This window comes from Phoenix dactylifera, unplaced genomic scaffold (genome assembly GCF_009389715.1).
Source record: "Phoenix dactylifera cultivar Barhee BC4 unplaced genomic scaffold, palm_55x_up_171113_PBpolish2nd_filt_p 000664F, whole genome shotgun sequence".
In the NCBI taxonomy this organism is placed as follows: domain Eukaryota; kingdom Viridiplantae; phylum Streptophyta; class Magnoliopsida; order Arecales; family Arecaceae; genus Phoenix; species Phoenix dactylifera.
This window is the reverse complement of record NW_024068051.1, coordinates 166,097-185,356: the sequence shown is the minus strand read 5'-3', so window position 1 is coordinate 185,356 and position 19,260 is coordinate 166,097. Positions and strand designations below refer to the sequence as shown.

General features: G+C 40.9%; 2 protein-coding genes and 1 long non-coding RNA gene across 3 annotated transcripts; 1 reads left to right on the top strand and 2 right to left on the bottom strand.

Moving 5' to 3' along the window:
• Positions 1-1,818: 1,818 nt before the first annotated feature.
• Positions 1,819-4,305, bottom strand: LOC120106844. Its single transcript, XR_005508851.1, has 3 exons — positions 4,054-4,305; positions 3,085-3,183; positions 1,819-1,992 (listed from the first exon to the last, which is right to left on the bottom strand). It is a non-coding gene; the product is annotated as an uncharacterized LOC120106844 (long non-coding RNA).
• A 3,017-nt stretch (positions 4,306-7,322) lies between these two features.
• Positions 7,323-7,988, top strand: LOC120106849. Its single transcript, XM_039119950.1, has one exon. The coding sequence runs from the start codon at positions 7,323-7,325 to the stop codon at positions 7,986-7,988; it is 666 nt and encodes a 221-aa protein (XP_038975878.1).
• Positions 7,989-13,561: 5,573 nt separating this feature from the next.
• On the bottom strand, positions 13,562-18,656 carry LOC103720323 (probable beta-D-xylosidase 7). Its single transcript, XM_008809967.4, has 6 exons — positions 18,193-18,656; positions 17,259-17,555; positions 17,013-17,182; positions 16,514-16,611; positions 15,071-15,835; positions 13,562-14,431 (listed from the first exon to the last, which is right to left on the bottom strand). Exons 1-6 carry the CDS (start codon positions 18,589-18,591, stop codon positions 13,845-13,847), a joined length of 2,316 nt encoding a protein of 771 aa, XP_008808189.2. The 5' UTR covers positions 18,592-18,656; the 3' UTR covers positions 13,562-13,844.
• Between the last annotated feature and the right edge of the window lie 604 nt (positions 18,657-19,260).

Below are 19,260 nucleotides of genomic sequence, written 5' to 3'. Positions count from 1 at the left end.
ATCCATGGAGTCCTTTTTCAGCAATAAAAATCCATGGAGTCAGTGAATAGGGTTTAACAATAAAGCTAAGTCTGTGATTTGAAAAAAAAAATTTCTCAATCTCAATCTTGATCCATGTAAAAATTCAAAAATTATGATATCAGTGAAATTGAAGAGATTCGAATTTTTACCTGCACGGGCCTCACCTAATCTAATTTATTATTTTAAATAATGTAGGAATAGATTACTTCCTACTATGGACCACTCAGAGACAGAGACCTCTCCCTTCTTCTTTTGTTCTTGCTTCCTTTTGTTTTATATTTGTTTGTTAGTATGGTTCTGGCTGTGCATGCTTGATTGATCCATGATGCAGCCTTGTTAAGGTCATGTTTTGCTGTGACTTTAGTCTCGACTTCGCTTTATTGGGTCACCAACCTCTCCACCATAGTGTCCTTTTTGAAATGTCCTCTCCACCATAATGTCAAGGTCCTTCAGGTCACTTTTGCTGTGACTGTAGACTCAACTTCCCTTCATTGGTTCACCAACCTCCCCCCTATGGCCCTTATCAACATTGCTTTGTTCTTCATTTCTTCCACCACCTTTCTTCTGCCCTCGCATTGTCTATATCCACCCTAGGCCTGCTACTGTGCATTAATCTTTTGAATACTGCATTCCCCAACGGATACTGTTTCTTTCCTTCTGCATGTTCTCAGGCACAATGGATTCAATTTACAATGCCAAATAATTCACTGGGCTATGATGCAGGACAGTAGCATGAGCACCTAACTTCATTGTTTTTTAATTACGTGACATGGGGACACAATTCAAGCTATCATTGTTTAGCTTAGAAGTTCAAACATTCACCAGAAAAGAGATTGTGTGAGACTGATCGTTAGCTGAGCGGTAATGCCTGATGGAACACACGAGCTCTTGAGAGTAGAGCTGATCATAGGCCGGGCTTTGGGCCTAAACTACATTCTTGTTTGAGTCGGACTTCAGGCCGGGCTTATTTAAAATTTGACATGTTCTATTTCCAACGGGATATTAGTATATCGTTAAAAATAGTAGAATCATTCGCAGAGCCTTCTCATCCAGTAGAGAAGACATATGTGAAATAACAATCAAGATGGACCACCACTAGGAGGCCACCATTTCAAAATATTTCCATCTAGGGATCAAAAAATTCATGGAAATTAAAGCAAATCAATAGAAAGCTCATTTTACATTGAACTATAGGTAATAAGAAGAATTTGTCACAATCTTTGGATGTACTAGGGTGTAAATGTCCAGAATCCCAAAGATAGCTCTCAACACCTGATCGAAATATCTGCTCATCGTCTCCCCCAAAAACCTATTTTTTGATATTACGACCCGATAAATAGGAACATTGCTAATTACTACTCAATTACATGAATGGAATCCTTTAGAATCCTACGATCCCTAAGTAATTGGGTTAAATTAACGAAAGGCTCGATTTCCATACATAGGTAATGGACACAATTTGAAGGTCCCTCATGGACGATTTTATGCATGTGTTCACTTCTATACTACTTCTGGAGCTAGAAGGCTCTGTGGGGATGTTCCTAAACCTTCTGAGTGAGCTGAACCTAGAACCACACATACCACAAGAATAGTAAAGGCAGCTGAAAAGATACGAACCAATTCGATGTCATTGTTCGAACCAATTCGATGTCATTGTTGGAACTGTCATCTATATAATGTGTCACGCCCCGAACCCAACACCCGGGGTCCGGTACGCGACCGGCCGCATGAGCCCTAGAGCAATGCCCTAAAGATCATGCAAGGCCTATGTTTAACAAAATTCCAATAAATCCACGATTAATTTAATAATTCAAATAGACAAGTCCGACATATCCAAATAAACAAATTAGTTCAATTACAAGATCTTCAAATGTTCATCGACATCAAAGAAGGACAAACAAACTAACTAGCTAATGACTCTGATACTTGTACTCTGCGCCCATCCCATCCAAATCTAAGCATCCTGCAACTCTGATAAAAAGAAAGAAGAAAAAGGGGGTGAGCTTTACAGCCCAGTAAGAATCCCTACACTTCCGAACCAACACAATAATAATATGAATTTGAAAGCCACGATAAATCGATGCACATTTCATGAAATCATAAACCGACTATCAAAAGGCTCAAATAATCAATATAAGTATGCACGTCAAATATCAATGAAAGTCCAACCACGCAAGAATGATATAGCATACGATAGCTCATAAATCTTCATTAATGTTTTCAATGCTTTTTCTTTCCATTCTATATTAACTTGATCCGGATCAATTATCTTTCCGACTTTGGGCCAAATCCCGGTCACGTTTCCAGCCCGTGACAGGGCAAACCAATAGTGTCACACTTAGAGCCTGTGACGGGCAAACATTGTCACACTTAGAGCCTGTGACGGGCAAACCCATAATAACGAGACGGCCCAAAGTCAATGTTCATTTAATCCAAGAAACGGGAGCTAGTCGTTGGAGGGAAATTTCACATCCACACATCCATTCCAAACCGACCGGTATTAGTGAAGGCGCAACTCTATTTCCTTAAACCCCACCAAAGACAGCGCCACGAGTCGACTCCGACCAAGGCCTCGCCCAACCCCGGACTCTGACCTGGCCTCGCCATGGGTTCAGGGACCCTCGGTATGACCCACCTACTAACCAGGCCATCGCCGTTGGCAGGCGGCAGGACATGCTGACAGTGACCCTCCCTGTGCTGCTCAGGGACCCCGCGGGTATGGCCCGCACAGCGGCCGAGTATGTCCAACATTCCCCCCCCCCCCAACGCGATGCCTGGGTTTCGAACTCGAGACCTCTGGCTCTGATACCAATTGTCAGGATCAAGCGCTACCGTTACACCAAAACCGACCGGTGTTAGTCCATACCACCACATCCATAAATTCAATTATGCAGGTATAAGTTATACACATACAAGCATCCATCACACTACCAACCACAAGCCAACACGATCAAAATATAATTAAATATAAAACTATTTTGCTTTGTCTGGATCATAGCATATCAAACATATATAGTGCAAAAATATGTATATCATGTAGGATTGGCGTACAAGGATTCTTACAGAAATTTATGGACCGACTCAAATACGGATCCGAATCACAACCTGCGCGCTGGGATGCTGTCCCCTGATCAAAATCTCCTGGCACCACCGACTCTTCCTCTACAACATCAATTATAAATCACAACAAAATTATTTAATATTTAAATATTCTAAACCATAATTCACATCTACTATGGGGTCCATCACCAGGTCTCCAAACATCTCAATCCCTCCAAATCTAGGGCAGTCGGAGTGGCCCGACTCCCACCCTTGTACCACCGGCCTATGTCGTCGCCGGCCGTGGCCGCTGCCACGCCGGCGATGATGGCCGGTCCCGGTGAAGAAACCAAAAGAAAGGGATGATCCCTCTCTTTTCAGGGTTGGGAATACATCTCCCTTCCTCAAATCTTTTTGATTCAAGGGCAACAATCGCCACCTGCCCAACCCTCAGCCACCACTGGTCGGACCGTCGCCGGCCGCTACTGTTGCTGTCACCGGCGATGGTGGCCGACCAAGAGAGGAAGAGAAGAAAAGTTCTTCTCCTTCTTCTTCTTCTTCCCCCAAAACCGACACTGTCCCCTCCCCCTTCCTCCATTTCTTCCATGGAAAGGCCACCGTGATGGTGGCTCGGCTTCCCCCCCCCCACCCGACGGCAGCCACGGTGGCCCACGCCGCCGCCGCCGTCGTCGTCGCCGGTGGCCATCCGACGAGGGGAAGAGGAGGAGAGGATGGGATCCCGAGGAAGAGGACCTCGGATCCACCCTCCCTCATCACATACCCATCCTAGAAAACCTTCTCCGACCTTCATATGAACCCGACCAGCCCCACCGCCATGCATCTCGGCCATCCCGGCGGCCGGCGGCGGCCAAAAACTGGAAAGAAGAGGCCGAAACAGGGGTACCCTGTTTCGGCTCTTCTCCGACGATTCACCGGCCAAAAACCCCTCCAGCGCCACCCAAAAAGAAGCATAAGGAAGGGAGCCCCACTTACCTCGGTCTGACGGCGTGCTCCGGCAACCTTTCCGGCGAGAAATCGGAGGAAGAAATCCGTGAGCAAACACGCACGGGTCCAAGATCTCTTCACCGATTTGTGGGGATCTTCTTGAAGGGAAGTGGCCTTCCTCCGCGGCCGGCCGGCTCTTGGTCGCCTCTCCCCGACGCTCACATCCCTCCGGCGAACCCTCTCCAACGCCGCCGCCCTCTCTCCCGTGCCCCTCTCTGTCACGATCGTGCCCTAGGCACGATCGTTTTTTTTTTTTTTTTTTTTTTAAGGGGGATGGGCCCGGTCTTTTCGGGCCAGCCCATCCGCCCTCTTTTTTTTTTTTTTTTTTTTTTTGCTTTTCTGGGGTATTACATAATGCGAATTCAAAACCAATTCGATGTCATTGTTGGAACTGTCATCTATATAATGCGAATTCAAAACCAACAATTATAGACTAAGCTTCCAGTATTATAACATGCACCAATAAGAAGCCCATAATACATGCACACGATAAGTGATTATCAGACATCTAATTTCAAATAACATGCACCAACATGCTTAATTAATTATGAAGCATCTAATATTTAAAAATAAATATCAATGCCTAACTAAAAACAACTTGACTTGTAGGCAAACCCCATTGCACATTGCAATTACAGGAAAAAAACCCTTCCAAATAGTAGTAATGGTATACAACAATTATTGAAAAATCCATTGCACATTACGGTTCTTGGGGAAAAGCTCCACTTAACAAGGACAACATTGAGAACTATACGAAGATCTGCAATTATATCTCGAAAAATTTTGAGAACCTCTCGATAACCCGCAACAACGCACAAGTAGTTCAATAATAGATCAGATTTTCTCTAATTTGTGCACAGCCTTGTAATGCCTGGCAATCTTATCAGATTTTTGCATGGCAATGATGATCGATACTTTAGCCAGATGAAGCATGATAGACAATTATGAAACATGCTTGGATCATGTTCTTTATATGATACAATAAATGTTGGATCCCGTTTTAATTAAACCCTGATCCCGTTTAATTAAAACCCACATTTGACAAGTGTCCCTTGAATTTCGTAAATCCTGATAATCACACGGGCATTAAGGTAATTGCACGGCAGTGAAAGGTTGCCTTGATGGGGGGTGACTTTTCACGGCGTTTGGTCCCTGGAGAGGGCTATAAATAGCCTGTCAGACCCCTTCTCTAATACATGCATTAAGAGCTCTCTCTCCAGAAGATCTTTCTCTAATTTCTGTCCAGATCACGCTAATCTTTGTCCAGATCAGAGCAATCTCAGTTGCTGCGCACGCATCTCAGAGTTCAATCCAAGATAGATTTAGCGAATCAAGGTATGATTTAAGATTAATTATTCCATCAATGGTATCAGAGCGGGTGGATTAAATTCCAAAATAAATCATACCCGTTTAAACTGTTAGGTGAGAAAAATGGAGACCCCAATGTTATTTAAACATATGAAAGATTTTTCTCTGACCGATGTGGGACTAAACTCTTATCTCGGAATCAGAAGTTTTTTCCATATTCCTTAAAGCAATGAATTGTCTTCATTTGGGCGATGTGGGACTAAACTCTTCCCATCTTTCCCCTTCTTCCATTTTTACTCAAGAAAATAAGGAAGGGAGAGCCGCTGCCATGGCCGCCGCTGCGGCGGGTCTCGGTCGCGGCCCTCCCCGTCCTAACCGGTGGCCAACAGGGCCACCATCCAGCCGCCGCCTCCCCGGCCGCCGCTGCGACCCGCCCCCCGGCGAGCCGGCAGCGGCTGCAACCCGCCGTGGCCGCCATGGCCACCGCGGGCGAAGGAAAAAAAAAAAAAATCGGCCGCCATGGCCTGCGGCCCGCCGCTAAACGGCCCCGGCCACTGCCAACGGCGCCAGCCGCGCCACCCACGGCGCCCGCAGCACGGCCTGCGGCCCACGACCGCGGGCTGCGGCCGCACCCCGCGGCCGACCCCCGGCCTCCGGCCCCGCCTTGTGGCCGCCCCGCGGCCTGCGGCCATGCCTATGGGCGGCGGCGGCGGTTGCGCCGCCGTCGTTTAGGAGAGAAAGGGCCACTGGTTTTGGCCCCCTTCTCCTCTTTTCGTTTGGGGAAGAAGATGAATAGTGTTGGGTTTCGGGTTTTCTAAACCCGCAATCCGAATCCGGTTAATTAAAAAAAAAAAAAAAGGTGAAGGGATTAACAGGTTCCGGGTTATTGGGTTTCGACCCACAACCCGAAACCCGAATCCTTTTGACTAAACTGTGAGTTTTGCAAAGAAACCCCTGACAATATGTTATTCTGAACAAGGGGATTCCGAAATTCATCTATGGTCCCCAGCCGAAAGTTAAATTACAGAAAGGTCCTAAAGTATATTTATTTGATCCCTGTACTTAGGCTTCATTACAGAACGGTACACTGATTATTACATATTGGTCTCTGTAATGAATTTATTACATAAATGATCAATTTATATGCTTTCTTATGATGATACATGATTGTTTAAATTATTCATATTTTTCATGATAAAAGGATGATATATGCATGAGACGAGCCAAAGCATCTTATGTAGGAAAAGATATATAAATGATTAAATTTTTATATATTTGTGGTGACGAGCCAAAGCATCCCATAAATTTTAGAATGCTTTAGTTTAATTTAATCAATAAAGAGTCTTTTTATCATCATCTCATGAAATTGAATATTTGCATCATATATAATGAACTGGCCCCAAAGGAAAATCATTATACAAAGTTAATGATGGGATGAAATAATGTTATTAGTATGATATTTATGATGAAATTTTGTTGCCCAAAGGCCTTGAATTCTTTATTAATATTGAACAATATCTAGTAAAATTTTATCCATTGAATAACGGTGTCTAAGAAAAGCTTGTCAAAAAGGCATACGTGCCTAAGAAAGGCTGGTACTTAAGTGAGCCTAGTGCTCCACCACCGATCTGGAGCTGATCTGGCTGTTATTCTTTGGATTTTTCTAACTAGATATATTAAAGTTCATTAAATATCATACTTAATGCATTAGTTTTATCGTAAAGGGGTAAATCATGTAAAGTTAATTTTGATTCACTCACTAAATTGCTAATATGGGTTAGTGATTTAGATAAGATTTTAGCATAATTATAGCATGCATATTGATAGTAAGCATATGTTTTGCAGCTTTGTTTCCGACAGTTTTTTCACAATCCACATCATGCATCCCAATACTTAATGGTTCAAATTTCTCGGAATGGAAAGAAAGACTGACATTTACTTTAGGGTGCATGGATATTGATCTGGCACTTCGTGAGGACATGCCACCTGTCCCCACAGAGGAAACTACGCCAGAGGAGAAAAAGTTGTATGAGAGGTGGGAACGGTCAAACCGCTTAAGTCTTTTACTCATACAAAATCATATCTCCAGAAAGATAAGGGGTTCAATTCTTGATTGCAAAACTGCAAAAGAATTCTTAACAGCAGTAGAAGAGCAATTTGTGAGTTCAAAGAAAGCCCTAGCCAGCACCTTAATATCAAGGTTTGCTTCCTTGAAGTATAATGATAATGGTGGCATACGCGAACACATTATGGAATTACGTGACATCGCTGCCCAATTAAAATCATTGGAAGTAGACATGTCAGAGACTTTTCTTGTACACTTTGTTCTTAATTCTCTGCCTATGGAATATGCACCATTTAAGATCTCATACAACACACATACAGAAAAATGGACTATGAATCAACTTCTAGCCATGTGTGTTGATGAAGAGCAGAGAATAAAACAAGAGAGGCAAGAGAGTGTTTATCTCACCTCTCATAAGGGAAAAGGACATAAAGAGGTCGGCGGTACCAGTCATCATATTCCTGTTAAGAAGAAGAAAATGAAAGTGTCAGCCAAAGTGACTGATAAAAGGCAAATAAGTGCTTCTTCTGTAGGAAACAGGGACATTTGAAAAAGGACTGCATCAAGTACAAGAAATGGCTCGAAAAGAAAGGTACTTCTCTTTCCTTAGTGTGTTATGAATCAAATTTTATTGATGTACCTCATAACACATGGTGGATTGACTCTGGTGCTACTATCCATATATGTAAAACTTTGCAGGGATTATTGAACAAAAGAATTCCAACGGAAAGTGAGCGAAGCATCATAATGGGAAATAAGATGCGTTCACATGTGGAAGTTGTTGGAACGTTCAAATTAACCTTAAAGACTGGCCATATTTTGTACCTAGAAAATACCTTTTATGTACCTAGATTTTCTAGAAACCTAATATCTATTTCGAAACTTGTTTCCTTTGGATATACCATTTTATTTGGACGGTCTTTTGTAAACCTTTCCTTGAATAATATTATTGTTGGTAATTGCTTGTTAGAGGATGGTCTATTCAAATTAGACCTTGATACATCCTTTGAGCTATCCCTTTTATCCCTGCAAAATAAAGATCATTATGGATTAAAACGTAGCATAATAAATGAAAATTCCTCTATGTTATGGCACCGAAGATTAGGCCATATCTCCATAAAAGAATCAAGAGATTAGTAAATGATGGAATTTTACCAACTCTTGACTATGGTGATTTTGAAACTTGTTTAGACTGCATCAAGGGAAAGCAGACTAACAAGTTTAAGAAAGGTGCTATAAGAAGCAAATATTTATTGGATGTCATACATACAGATATATGTGGGCCCTTTTCGACCCCATGTTTTACTGGTCATAAATCTTTTATCACCTTTATTGATGATTACTCACGCTATGGGTATCTCTACTTGTTGTATGACAAGGCTGAGGCATTAAATGCCTTTAAGCTTTTCAAAACAGAGGTAGAGTTACAACTTGATAAAAAGATTAAAGTTGTGAGATCAGATAGAGGTGGTGAATACTACGGTAGGTATACTGAAACTGGACAACATTTAGGTCCATTTGCTCGATTTTTTCAAGAGCAAGGTATAGTTGCACAATACACTATGCCTGGTACTCCTGATCAAAATGGAGTTGCGGAAAGAAGAAACCGAACATTAATGGAGATGGTAAGAAGTATGATTAGTCTCTCAACTCTTCCAATTTCTCTGTGGGGTGATGCCTTAAAAACCGCTGCGTATATTCTAAACAGGGTTCCTACTAAAGCTATCCCAAAAACACCCTATGAAGTTTGGACAGGTAGGAAACCTAGTTTAAGACATCTACACATTTGGGGGTGTCAAGCTGAGGCAAGGGTGTACAACCCACAAGAGAAAAAGTTGGACTTTAGAACCATTAGTTGTTATTTTATTGGTTATCCAGAAAAGTCCAAGGGATACAGATTTTACTGTCCTAATCATACTTTGAGGATTGTGGAGACAAGAAATGCTAGATTTCTTGAAAATGACCAAATCAGTGGGAGTATAAAACCTCAAGAAATTAATTTTGAGGATAAGCAAACTCCGTATGATGTGCAAGATTCAAATAAGCAGCCAATGATTCCTCCACCTATCATTGATAATGATTTGGAGGAGGATGAGTCTACTATTAATGTTCCACTTGAATCTGTGCCAATTATCACTGAGAATGTTGCTCCTCCACCTATAGAACCAGTGGATCAAGAAGCAACTTTAAGAAGGTCATCAAGGGTAAGGAGATCTCCAATTCCACCAGATTATATAGTATACCTTCAAGAAAGCGATTATGACATAGGGAATATAGATGATCCAATAAATTTCTCACAAGCCATAAGTTCAGTAAATTCCTCCAAATGGCTAGATGCTATGAAAGATGAGATAGATTCTATGGCTAAAAATAATGTTTGGAATCTAGTTGAACTACCTCCTGGAGCTACTGCAGTACGCTGCAAATGGGTTTTTAAAACCAAAAGAGACTCCAAAGGCAAGGTAGAGCGACATAAGGCCAGACTTGTTGCCAAAGGATTTACTCAAAAGGAGGGTATTGATTATCATGAAACCTTCTCTCCAGTTTCAAAGAAGGATTCTTTAAGGATAATTATGGCTTTGGTGGCTCATTTTGACTTAGAGCTGCACCAAATGGATGTGAGAACTGCATTTCTTAATGGAGATTTAGAGGAAGAAGTTTACATGAAACAACCTGAAGGTTTTGTTTCAGAAGGTCAGAGTCAAAAAGTTTGCAAGCTAAATAAGTCTATATATGGACTCAAGCAATCATCCCGACAGTGGTATCTTAAGTTCAATAACGTCATTTCTACATTTGGCTTTGTAGAAAACGTTGTTGATAGATGTATTTATCTTAAGATCAGTGGGAGTCGATTTATTTTTCTAGTCCTATATGTAGATGACATTTTGCTTGCTAGCAGTGATTTGGCATTGCTTAGAGAGACTAAGCAATTTCTCTCCAGTAATTTTGATATGAAGGATATGGGTGAAGCCTCATATGTCATCGGCATTGAGGTTCATAGAGATAGATCTAAGAAAAAAGTTTGTCTATCTCAAAAAGCCTACATTAAGAAAATGTTGGAGAGATTTGGTATAGAAAATTCCAAACCAAGCCCAGTGCCTATTACTAAAGGTGAAAAGTTGAGCCAATCACAATCTCCGAGGAATGAAATTGAAAGGGAGCATATGAAAGCATTTCCATATGCTTCACTAATTGGGACTTTAATGTATGCTCAAGTCTGTACCAGACCTGATATAGCATATGTTGTGGGATTACTGGGGAGATTTCAAGCTAATCCAGGAATGGAACATTGGAAAGCTGCAAAGAAAGTATTAAGATATCTTCAAGGAACTCAAGATCATATGCTCACATACAACAAATCCGATCTTTTGGAGATAGTTGGATACTCAGACTCAGACTTTGCGAGATGTCCAGATAGTAGAAAATCAACATCAGGTTATATCTTTCTACTAGCTGGTGGTGCAGTCTCGTGGAAGAGTTCGAAGCAAAAGATAACAGTTGCTTCAACAATGGAGGCTGAGTTATTAGCATGCTATGATGCAGTTACACAGGCTATTTGGTTGAGGAACTTTATCACAGGCCTACAGATCGTGGACACTATTTCAAGGCCCATAAAGTTATATTGTGATAATTTAGCAGCAGTTTCCTCAATAAAGAATAACAAGATATCCAATGGAAATAAGCACATGGAGGTGAAATATCTTGTTATAAAAGAAAAATGTGATGACTATAAAGTTTCAGTTCAATACATCAATACTGTGCTTATGTTGGCAGATCCTTTGACCAAAGCAATAACCCCGGGATTGCATAAGGAGCATGTCAGTCAAATGGGCCTTTTTTGTATAAATTAATTGATGTATTATTGTGCACATTTCAGATGGTTGTAAATCACATTTATTATATTTTCTGCTTTAATGAATTCATGTGGTTTATGCATATTATGGTAGCAGAAATGGTGACCAAAGAATGGATTTTATGAGAAGTTCATTCATAAGGGTTTGGTTATGATGATTTAGTAATATAGTGATCATGGAAGGTTATACGCCGATCAAATAAGTATTATTTCCGCCATGGTTCGTATTATTATTCTCAAAGTAATCAAACATAAAGTTTGCCCAAATTGATATCAGGATAGAAAGAACACGCGTATAAAGATTATAACATTCAAGTGCTAAGGATATTTCACTTGTCAATATGGTCCAAGTGGGAGAATGTTGGGATCTCGTCAAGTTGTGGCCCACATTGACAAATGACGTCAATATGGTCCAAGTGGGAGAATGTTGGATCCCGTTTTAATTAAACCCTGATCCCGTTTAATTAAAACCCACATTTGACAAGTGTCCCTTGAATTTCGTAAATCCTGATAATCACACGGGCATTAAGGTAATTGCACGGCAGTGAAAGGTTGCCTTGATGGGGGGTGACTTTTCACAGGTGTAACTAATCACGGCGTTTGGTCCCTGGAGAGGGCTATAAATAGCCTGTCAGACCCCTTCTCTAATACATGCATTAAGAGCTCTCTCTCCAGAAGATCTTTCGCTAATTTCTGTCCAGATCACGCTAATCTTTGTCCAGATCAGAGCAATCTCAGTTGCTGCGCACGCATCTCAGAGTTCAATCCAAGATGGATTTAGCGAATCAAGGTATGATTTAAGATTAATTATTCCATCAATAAAAGCTTACCAAAGCCTAAAATTCAATTATAAAAACATAATAACCCAAAATTGGGCTGGATCATGCATCATTGCATGCAAGAAAAGCAGATCAAAACTTAAGATCTAATTATCAAAATATATAATAGAAGCATAGGTTTTGAAGAAAAAAAAATAGAAACCCTAAAAATTTCTTAAAGAGATTGCGATCAAAGCGTAGACATACCATCAGGCTTGATGATGTGCTTAACTCAAGATAAGGCTGGCTTATCTTCGTGCAAGCGAACCTCCTTGAAGAGAAGGGGATATTATGAGAGGAGCACTCTTTGATAATACTTTGGACCCTAACACCCTCACTGGAATCATCTGCAGTTGCTCTTCTTTGGAGCCTAAATCTGGTGAGCAAGCCTACAAGCTCAGTACAACTCCAATCTCAAACAAGATGTCTACTCAAGAACAAATGGTAGCTTGAAAGAGATAAAGCTCTCTTTTGTTAAGTCATTTCAATACTATGTATCTCTGAATGACCAAATACATCATGTGCCCTGCTAGGTTCTTCTAGCAGTCTTAGACTTCTATAATGAAGAGTCGACAGGAGTATGGCAATATGTAATGCAAGGACAATCTACTAAGCAACTGAAAATGGAAAATGAATTGATCAGAGTGGATCATCACAGTTCTCAGCCAGACAAGTACTAGCCAAGTTAAAGCATTTCCTCTTACAAGTAGTATCTATGGCCATGAATTCATCAAGTGGTAATAGAAAGAGAAATATGGAAGAGTTTGGACGGCAGCTCTGCATGGTGATCCAATGCATTGAGTTTCTTAAAGCACTTTAACAAGAAACTCTGTAGAACATCAAAGAAAGGTGATGCCCAAGAGGTATTGATTCGAATTGTGGTGAATCGATATCAAACACATAAATAGTGCTTTCAGCATGAAGACTTCATGCTTTCTATAAGGAATGAGTTCCAACATTTGACAAAAAAGTTTACAGCTTGGCTGGCCATTTCCTTCATGCCCTTCTCGAACATTCTTGAGAATTAATTTAGTTTTTACCCTTATGAGAATTGAAATTTGAAAGTAAGTCTTGACAAATATTATGAATAATAGGTGGGTTTTCAGAAAGGAGTTATACTCAATACCTGTTGTCGCTTGTGAATATTTCTTGTGAAAGACATGCAGTGATTTTGAGTTTGTTAACATTAATGTAGAAGGGAAAACTAAAATCTTCGAGAAAATCATAAAATGACTCGTAACAATTGAAGCCCGGTATGCCAATGCTCGTAAAAGGATGCCCCATTGCACAAGGCTTTCGATCCGTGCAGGGTTGTGGAGGGTTAGTTGTACACAGCCTTATCCCCATGAGCATAAAAGCTCACCCAAGTCACAATGAAGCAATCTTATCGCCAAGGCCCCCTAAAAATAGAAAATAATACCAAGACAAGATATAAAGCATTGACTCATACACTGAAAGAGAAACTAATTGTGCACTGCATGGATTTCTTAAAATCTCTGAAAGAAACATTCTCTCTGTGACATGCTATGCTCTAAAGCTCACTACAAAAAGCCTTTTCTAAAAGGGAGGTGCTTCACTAAGACATCATTTATTTTTCATTTGGACGCTAGTTTGGAAGAGAACTCTTTAGCGCATTTCCATGAGCTACACCTTGAAGGGTCTAAATATTTTTAAGGTTTTTCTTCTTATAAGAAGAATGCAAATCTCTGAGCTTGCGAACCATCTCACAAGCAGTTCATGCCATGATGCTGATCTGATATTCCTTCTTTCCAGTCACCAAGAAATGAGATCCCTGGTCCAACACCTTTGCGCCATCTATGTTGGTTCGGCTGAGGTGCTTGCATGGGCTCACAACAAATTTAACATCAGTTCTTTCCCCTGCCTTCAGGTGCACGCTTTGAAATCCTATCAATTGTTTCATAGGTCTCCCATGCAGGACATTAGGCCAGCGCAGGAAAAGCAACACTGGATGCTTTCCATCCATTGGTCCATGGTTTTTAACTCCAACAACTGTTGAGAACTTGAGTTTCTCGCATGCTTCAGAGTCCATACTTGTGATGTTGTAACTTAGAGTATCCGACATCTTGAATGCGCCGAGACTGATCAATTTGTTCATGTAGATTGTGTTCTCAGATTCAGCACTAAATTGATAAGAATAATTGGAGAAGCTGAGGCCGTAACCAAAATCGAACACAGTTTTGCCGGTGTAGAATCGATAGGTGCGGCCTGGATATCCAGAGGCAGGGTCAGCTCTCATCCTCATGTTGGTCATGGGGACACTTGTAAATGACTGTGGATACCAAGTGACTGGCAATTTCCCCCCTGCATCAGAATAGTAAACCAAATCACTTAACATGGAGGTAGCTAGTTTAATTACTAAAAAATATATTTAAAAGTCTAAAAAGTTTGGATTGTTAGAAACATGGGTGAAGTTTAAATGTAATCCTCAAAAATCCATTAAAATTTAAAAATTAATGCTTTCTTTCATCAACTCCAAGCTGTAATATTTTCCTTTTTTTCTAATTTTTATTGGGATATCAGCAAAGATGCTTCACCTTCTGTGTAGCTTACGATGCATTCTTGCCATTCTTCCAAGTGGCTTTAACATATTTTTTTTTAAAAAAAAAAAAAAAAAAACTTCTTCTCAATTCTAGCTAACCAATCAGCATTTTTTTAGAGTTAGCATGAGGTATTGATCATAAGATATAGTCCTAAGAGGTCTGGACAGGTGTACGAGATCATAGATTCGTAACCTGCTGTCGAATTTTCAGACTATAATCTTGTACAGAATGAGTTCCACATTCTCCCATAAAAAAAGAGTACTCTCAAGTTAATTTTATGTTCTCAACAGAGGTAACAGGTGGATACTCTCAAGAATTTAATCATGAAGTTCTTGTGGTATAGCTATGACTACCAAGATTAAGGAATAGCATAAGCAAAGCAGAAACTAGAAAGTCTTACCTGGGTTATGTTCTCCAAAAATAACCTGTGCAATGGCCAGTCCACCAGCCTCACCAGGATAACCAGCCCACAAGATGCTTCCAATTTTCTCTTCATACTTGGCAAATGTGATATCTACCGGACCTCCACATAACAGCACCAAGATCACAGGCCTTTTTGCCGCTCTTGCCACGCTGGTGATGAGGCTTTGCTGCATTCCCGGGAGAACCAAGTTCACTCTGTCAAGCCCCTCCCTCTCCTGATCTTGATCCAACCCCATGAACATAACCACATAGTCTACTGAGCTTGCCAATTGGACTGCTTCACTGACTGAACTTGGATTACAAGCAGCAGTGTCACACCCAGATAAGTATCTGGTGTCCTTAACATAGCTCTGCAGCACTTGAAGTGGAGTGATGTATTTGCATGGAGGCCCGGCATAGTTACCAATAAGTTTCATAACACTGTTCGCATTCGGGCCAATCACGCCGAGGGATGTAACTTTCGATCTAGACAAAGGAAGGGTGTTGATAGAGTTCTTCAGCAGAACGATGCCATCTCTGGCTGCTTCCAGGGCCAGGTCCTGATGCTTTTGTGTGCAGACTTGGTTTGGAGCTATATTGCTATAGAGCTGGGATGCTGGATTTCCATTGAAGAGCCCCAGCCTCATTCTGGTGGAGATCAGGTTGCGGAGAGCGCGGTTTATGTCCTCTTCGGATAGTTTTCCTTGTTGGACAGCAGACATAGCATATTCTTGCACGTAGTTGCCACAGTCCAAATCCAATCCTGAATTTTTTTTTGAAGTTTTGAATTATTCAGTGAGTAACCCATTATGTTGATGAATTGCAAAAAGTTTCTGATGTTAATGAATTGTGAAAAAATATGAGATTTTTTCATAGGGAGAGCAGTGAATGACTGAGAAATGACTCTCATAGATAGACCTGGCCGTTTCAAGGTAAACAAGCAATGTTTGACATCATCATTTGTTGCCCAACACAATCATAGTCTAATTTACTACCCTGGCCACAAGAATATAGTTACTTTCACCAATGCAGCATTATGGATTCTTTCCTTTCTCCTGTGGCTAGTGTGGGAAAATTATGTTGTTTTATGGCCGTGTACTTGGTTACTGAAACTTATGATGCATGCTTATACCTCCAGTATTAAAGCTTTATGAGTCCCTGTTCTTAAACCGTAAATACGAAAACATATATATACATATATATGTTATCTAAATGCATGATTTGATTTTAAGGAGCTGAAAGATTTTTTTTACAAAATCATTGATGGAATTTGGCTGGTATATTCTCTAATTAGATTGTGTTCTTCAATTTACTTTAGTGTTATACATAAAACAAGAATAAAAGAAGATATTTTCAAATCCAAAAGCTGATCTTGCTTTTAAGGAGTTGCAAATATTTCTTCAATTGAATTTGGCTGGTATAAGTTCTAAACACTTCGTACCAGCTTTGAGAGCATCTCCAACTGCATCTTCTGGAGTTTTAGCATAGACATGAGCATCACGGATGGTGGCAACTGCATCACAGTCCGAGGCAATGTATCTGATCAAAAAAAAAAGAACAAAGAAAGAAACGTTAGTAGCTGGTAATGGGAATTGTGAAGATGTCAATAAGAGCAATAGAGAGGAACATCCAACAAGCCAAGTGAAAGAATATTTCAACCTCCCAACAACGAAGTCATTAGGGGAGGATTCAGTCTCATCCCAAGAATAACATGCTACGTTATAGGATACCCTTGTTTCCCACAAAAACATAAAGCTACTTCATTTTTCATGATATTAAGGTTATATTTAGCTAAGCAAGTAGGTGCAAGGTCCCACTTATTAGGACCTATAAAGAAGACAAATGAGTGGCAATGGAAAGCCAGAGCTACAGAGTAATGATCAGCTCAGAGGCCAAATTTTGCTTGAGTTAGCTTCTTATCTTTGTGCTTAATGTCTTACCCATATAACCCCCAAGAGTCTCTTGCTGTTTTTGACAAGAGATTGGAATCAGCACATGTTGGGACTCCATTGACGCTATTGTATGAGCACATGATACAACTTGCTCTACCTTCTTCAACACAGCTTTTGAAAGGAGGCTGGTAAGTGTCCTCCAAATCCTGAGCTGAAACCTGAACATCAAAGAAACTAATCAAAGTGAACTAAATTGTCCTCCAATCACAACAGACCTTACTGCTCGCTACTTACGATGGCATCGAATGTGAATCGAGATTTTCCACCCCAATTATCCATGTCATATGCAGTGTAGTGCTTGCAGCAAGCTGAAGCCTTGAGCTCTGCAGAGCTTCCCCCTTCGAAGGAATCACCCTGCAATCCCCTGACAAAAGAGGCTGCATACTTGCTTGCCGTCACCGGGTCCTCACCAGGAGTCTCCTGGCCTCTTCCCCATCTGGGATCCCTGAATATATTGACGTTTGGCGCCCAGAATGTTAACCCTTGTGCCTGGCCATTGTTGTAAATCGCCCGGGCCTCGGTTCCGATAACCTTGAAATGTAACAGGACAGTATGAGAAAACCAAAAAAGAAAAGCAAAAAACCCTCATGATGACAATCTTTCTTAATGTTGTGAGAGGGACTACAAGCATCTGCACTTATACAGCAACTAACATTCACACTAGTTATAAATTTACCCAACATTTCGAGCCGTCCAAGCTTCGATAACAGGAAACGTCAAATGCAATAAGAATATAGAATTACTCATGATCAAATTCTTGTTTGCAGGCAAGTGCTGAAATGATTTATAGCAGTAACAAGTTTTAAACTAACCATGCTTCGACACCACCAAGTTTCAGATTCTTTTCAGCGCAAGTGTTGATACAATAACATTTATAAATCTGAAGCAATAATATTCATATTAAGAACTAAACTACTTTCAATGGCCTCCAAAGTTTACAAGACAGAGACCGGTATTGCTTGCAAGCTTTCTTGATTAACAACATTAATTCAGTCGGTACCTTCACTTCCAATAGCAACAACAAGCTGCATTAATGATCATATAGTTTACCAGACTTTGATTTCGATAGGATTCAGACAATGAGGATATCGATCCCTCTATAGCAATGGCATTCACTGAAAGCATGAGATCAAGAACTACATCAGACCAAACGGTATAAAGGGCGAACCTGCCCGATTTGATACCAAATCTGGGGATTGAAGGATGCTGCAGTGAGTATGACTTGAGGGAAGCTTGTTGCAGTGCGAATGGGGCCGATGAAGTGCATGCCACGTCCCCAATTCGATACCCCATGAAGTGACTCAGACCACCATTCATAGGCTGGCACGCCGAGCCGGGGGATCGAAGGGGCGCTATCACCGAGTTGAGATATCTTCTCTTCCAAGGTTAAGCGTGAGATGAGATCATCCACTCTTTTGTCAATGGGTAATGTTGTTTCACAGAAGGTAAAGGACTTGGTGGATGGGGTTGAGAGATCACAAGCAAATGGTGGGTCTACTGAAAGGACCAAGGAAGGTAACAGAAGAACAGAGAAAAGAAGGCAATGAAACTCTCTAGGAATTCCCATCCTTTAGTCCTAGTGTTATTGGTGCTATGGAGATATGAGGGGCTGCTATGGAGGTATGAGAGGTTGGTGGTAGTTATATAGCCAACGAGAGGAAGAAGAGGGAGAAGGTAGAGGAAGTCACGGAAATACGTCGTCGTAGAAGTCATGAGAGAGAGGACTGTGAGAAGGTCTCGCTACCGCATTAGAATGACAAAAATGCCCATGGGATATGAGATATTATGAGGTTCCCGGGGTAAGTTTAATGGGGGTATTTTTGGGGATCAAGAGGAAGTTTTTCCCTGCTTTTGGGGGCGAAGGCCGAAGGGGGAGAAAAGGAGGAGCGTTTGGACCACGGCCCATATGGATTTGTTTGCATACCGATGTCATGCTTCCCGCCATGGTCCAAACTTGACCAGACTGGTCTCACCAACGGTGAGATTAAGCGAGCTCTACTCAAACATATTCTTTTCTTTTTCCTATTAAACAAGAATTTTGTTATTTTTTATTATTATTATTATTATTTTTTTTGGGGGGGGGGGGGGGGGGGGGGGGGATGGGTTACTGTGAATAGAAGGGTTGTTACTGTTTAAAAGTAATAGCTCTTGTAACAGTTTAAGAGACTCCTCATCATATTATAATGACACATGAAACATATTTTTTTCTCTTCTTATATTAATGGAACTCTAAAAG

Excerpts from the sequence above, each read along its gene's own strand:
- LOC120106849 (XM_039119950.1), top strand. The coding sequence starts at position 7,323 with ATGGATATTGATCTGGCACTTCGTGAGGACATGCCACCTGTCCCCACA.
- LOC103720323 (XM_008809967.4), bottom strand. The coding sequence starts at position 18,591 with ATGGGAATTCCTAGAGAGTTTCATTGCCTTCTTTTCTCTGTTCTTCTG. Across the intron at positions 17,556-18,192 it reads TTTGGTATCAAATCGGGCAG|GTTATCGGAACCGAGGCCCG; the intron begins GTTCGCCCTTTA and ends TTACATTTCAAG. Across the intron at positions 17,183-17,258 it reads GATTCACATTCGATGCCATC|GTTTCAGCTCAGGATTTGGA; the intron begins GTAAGTAGCGAG and ends TTTGATGTTCAG.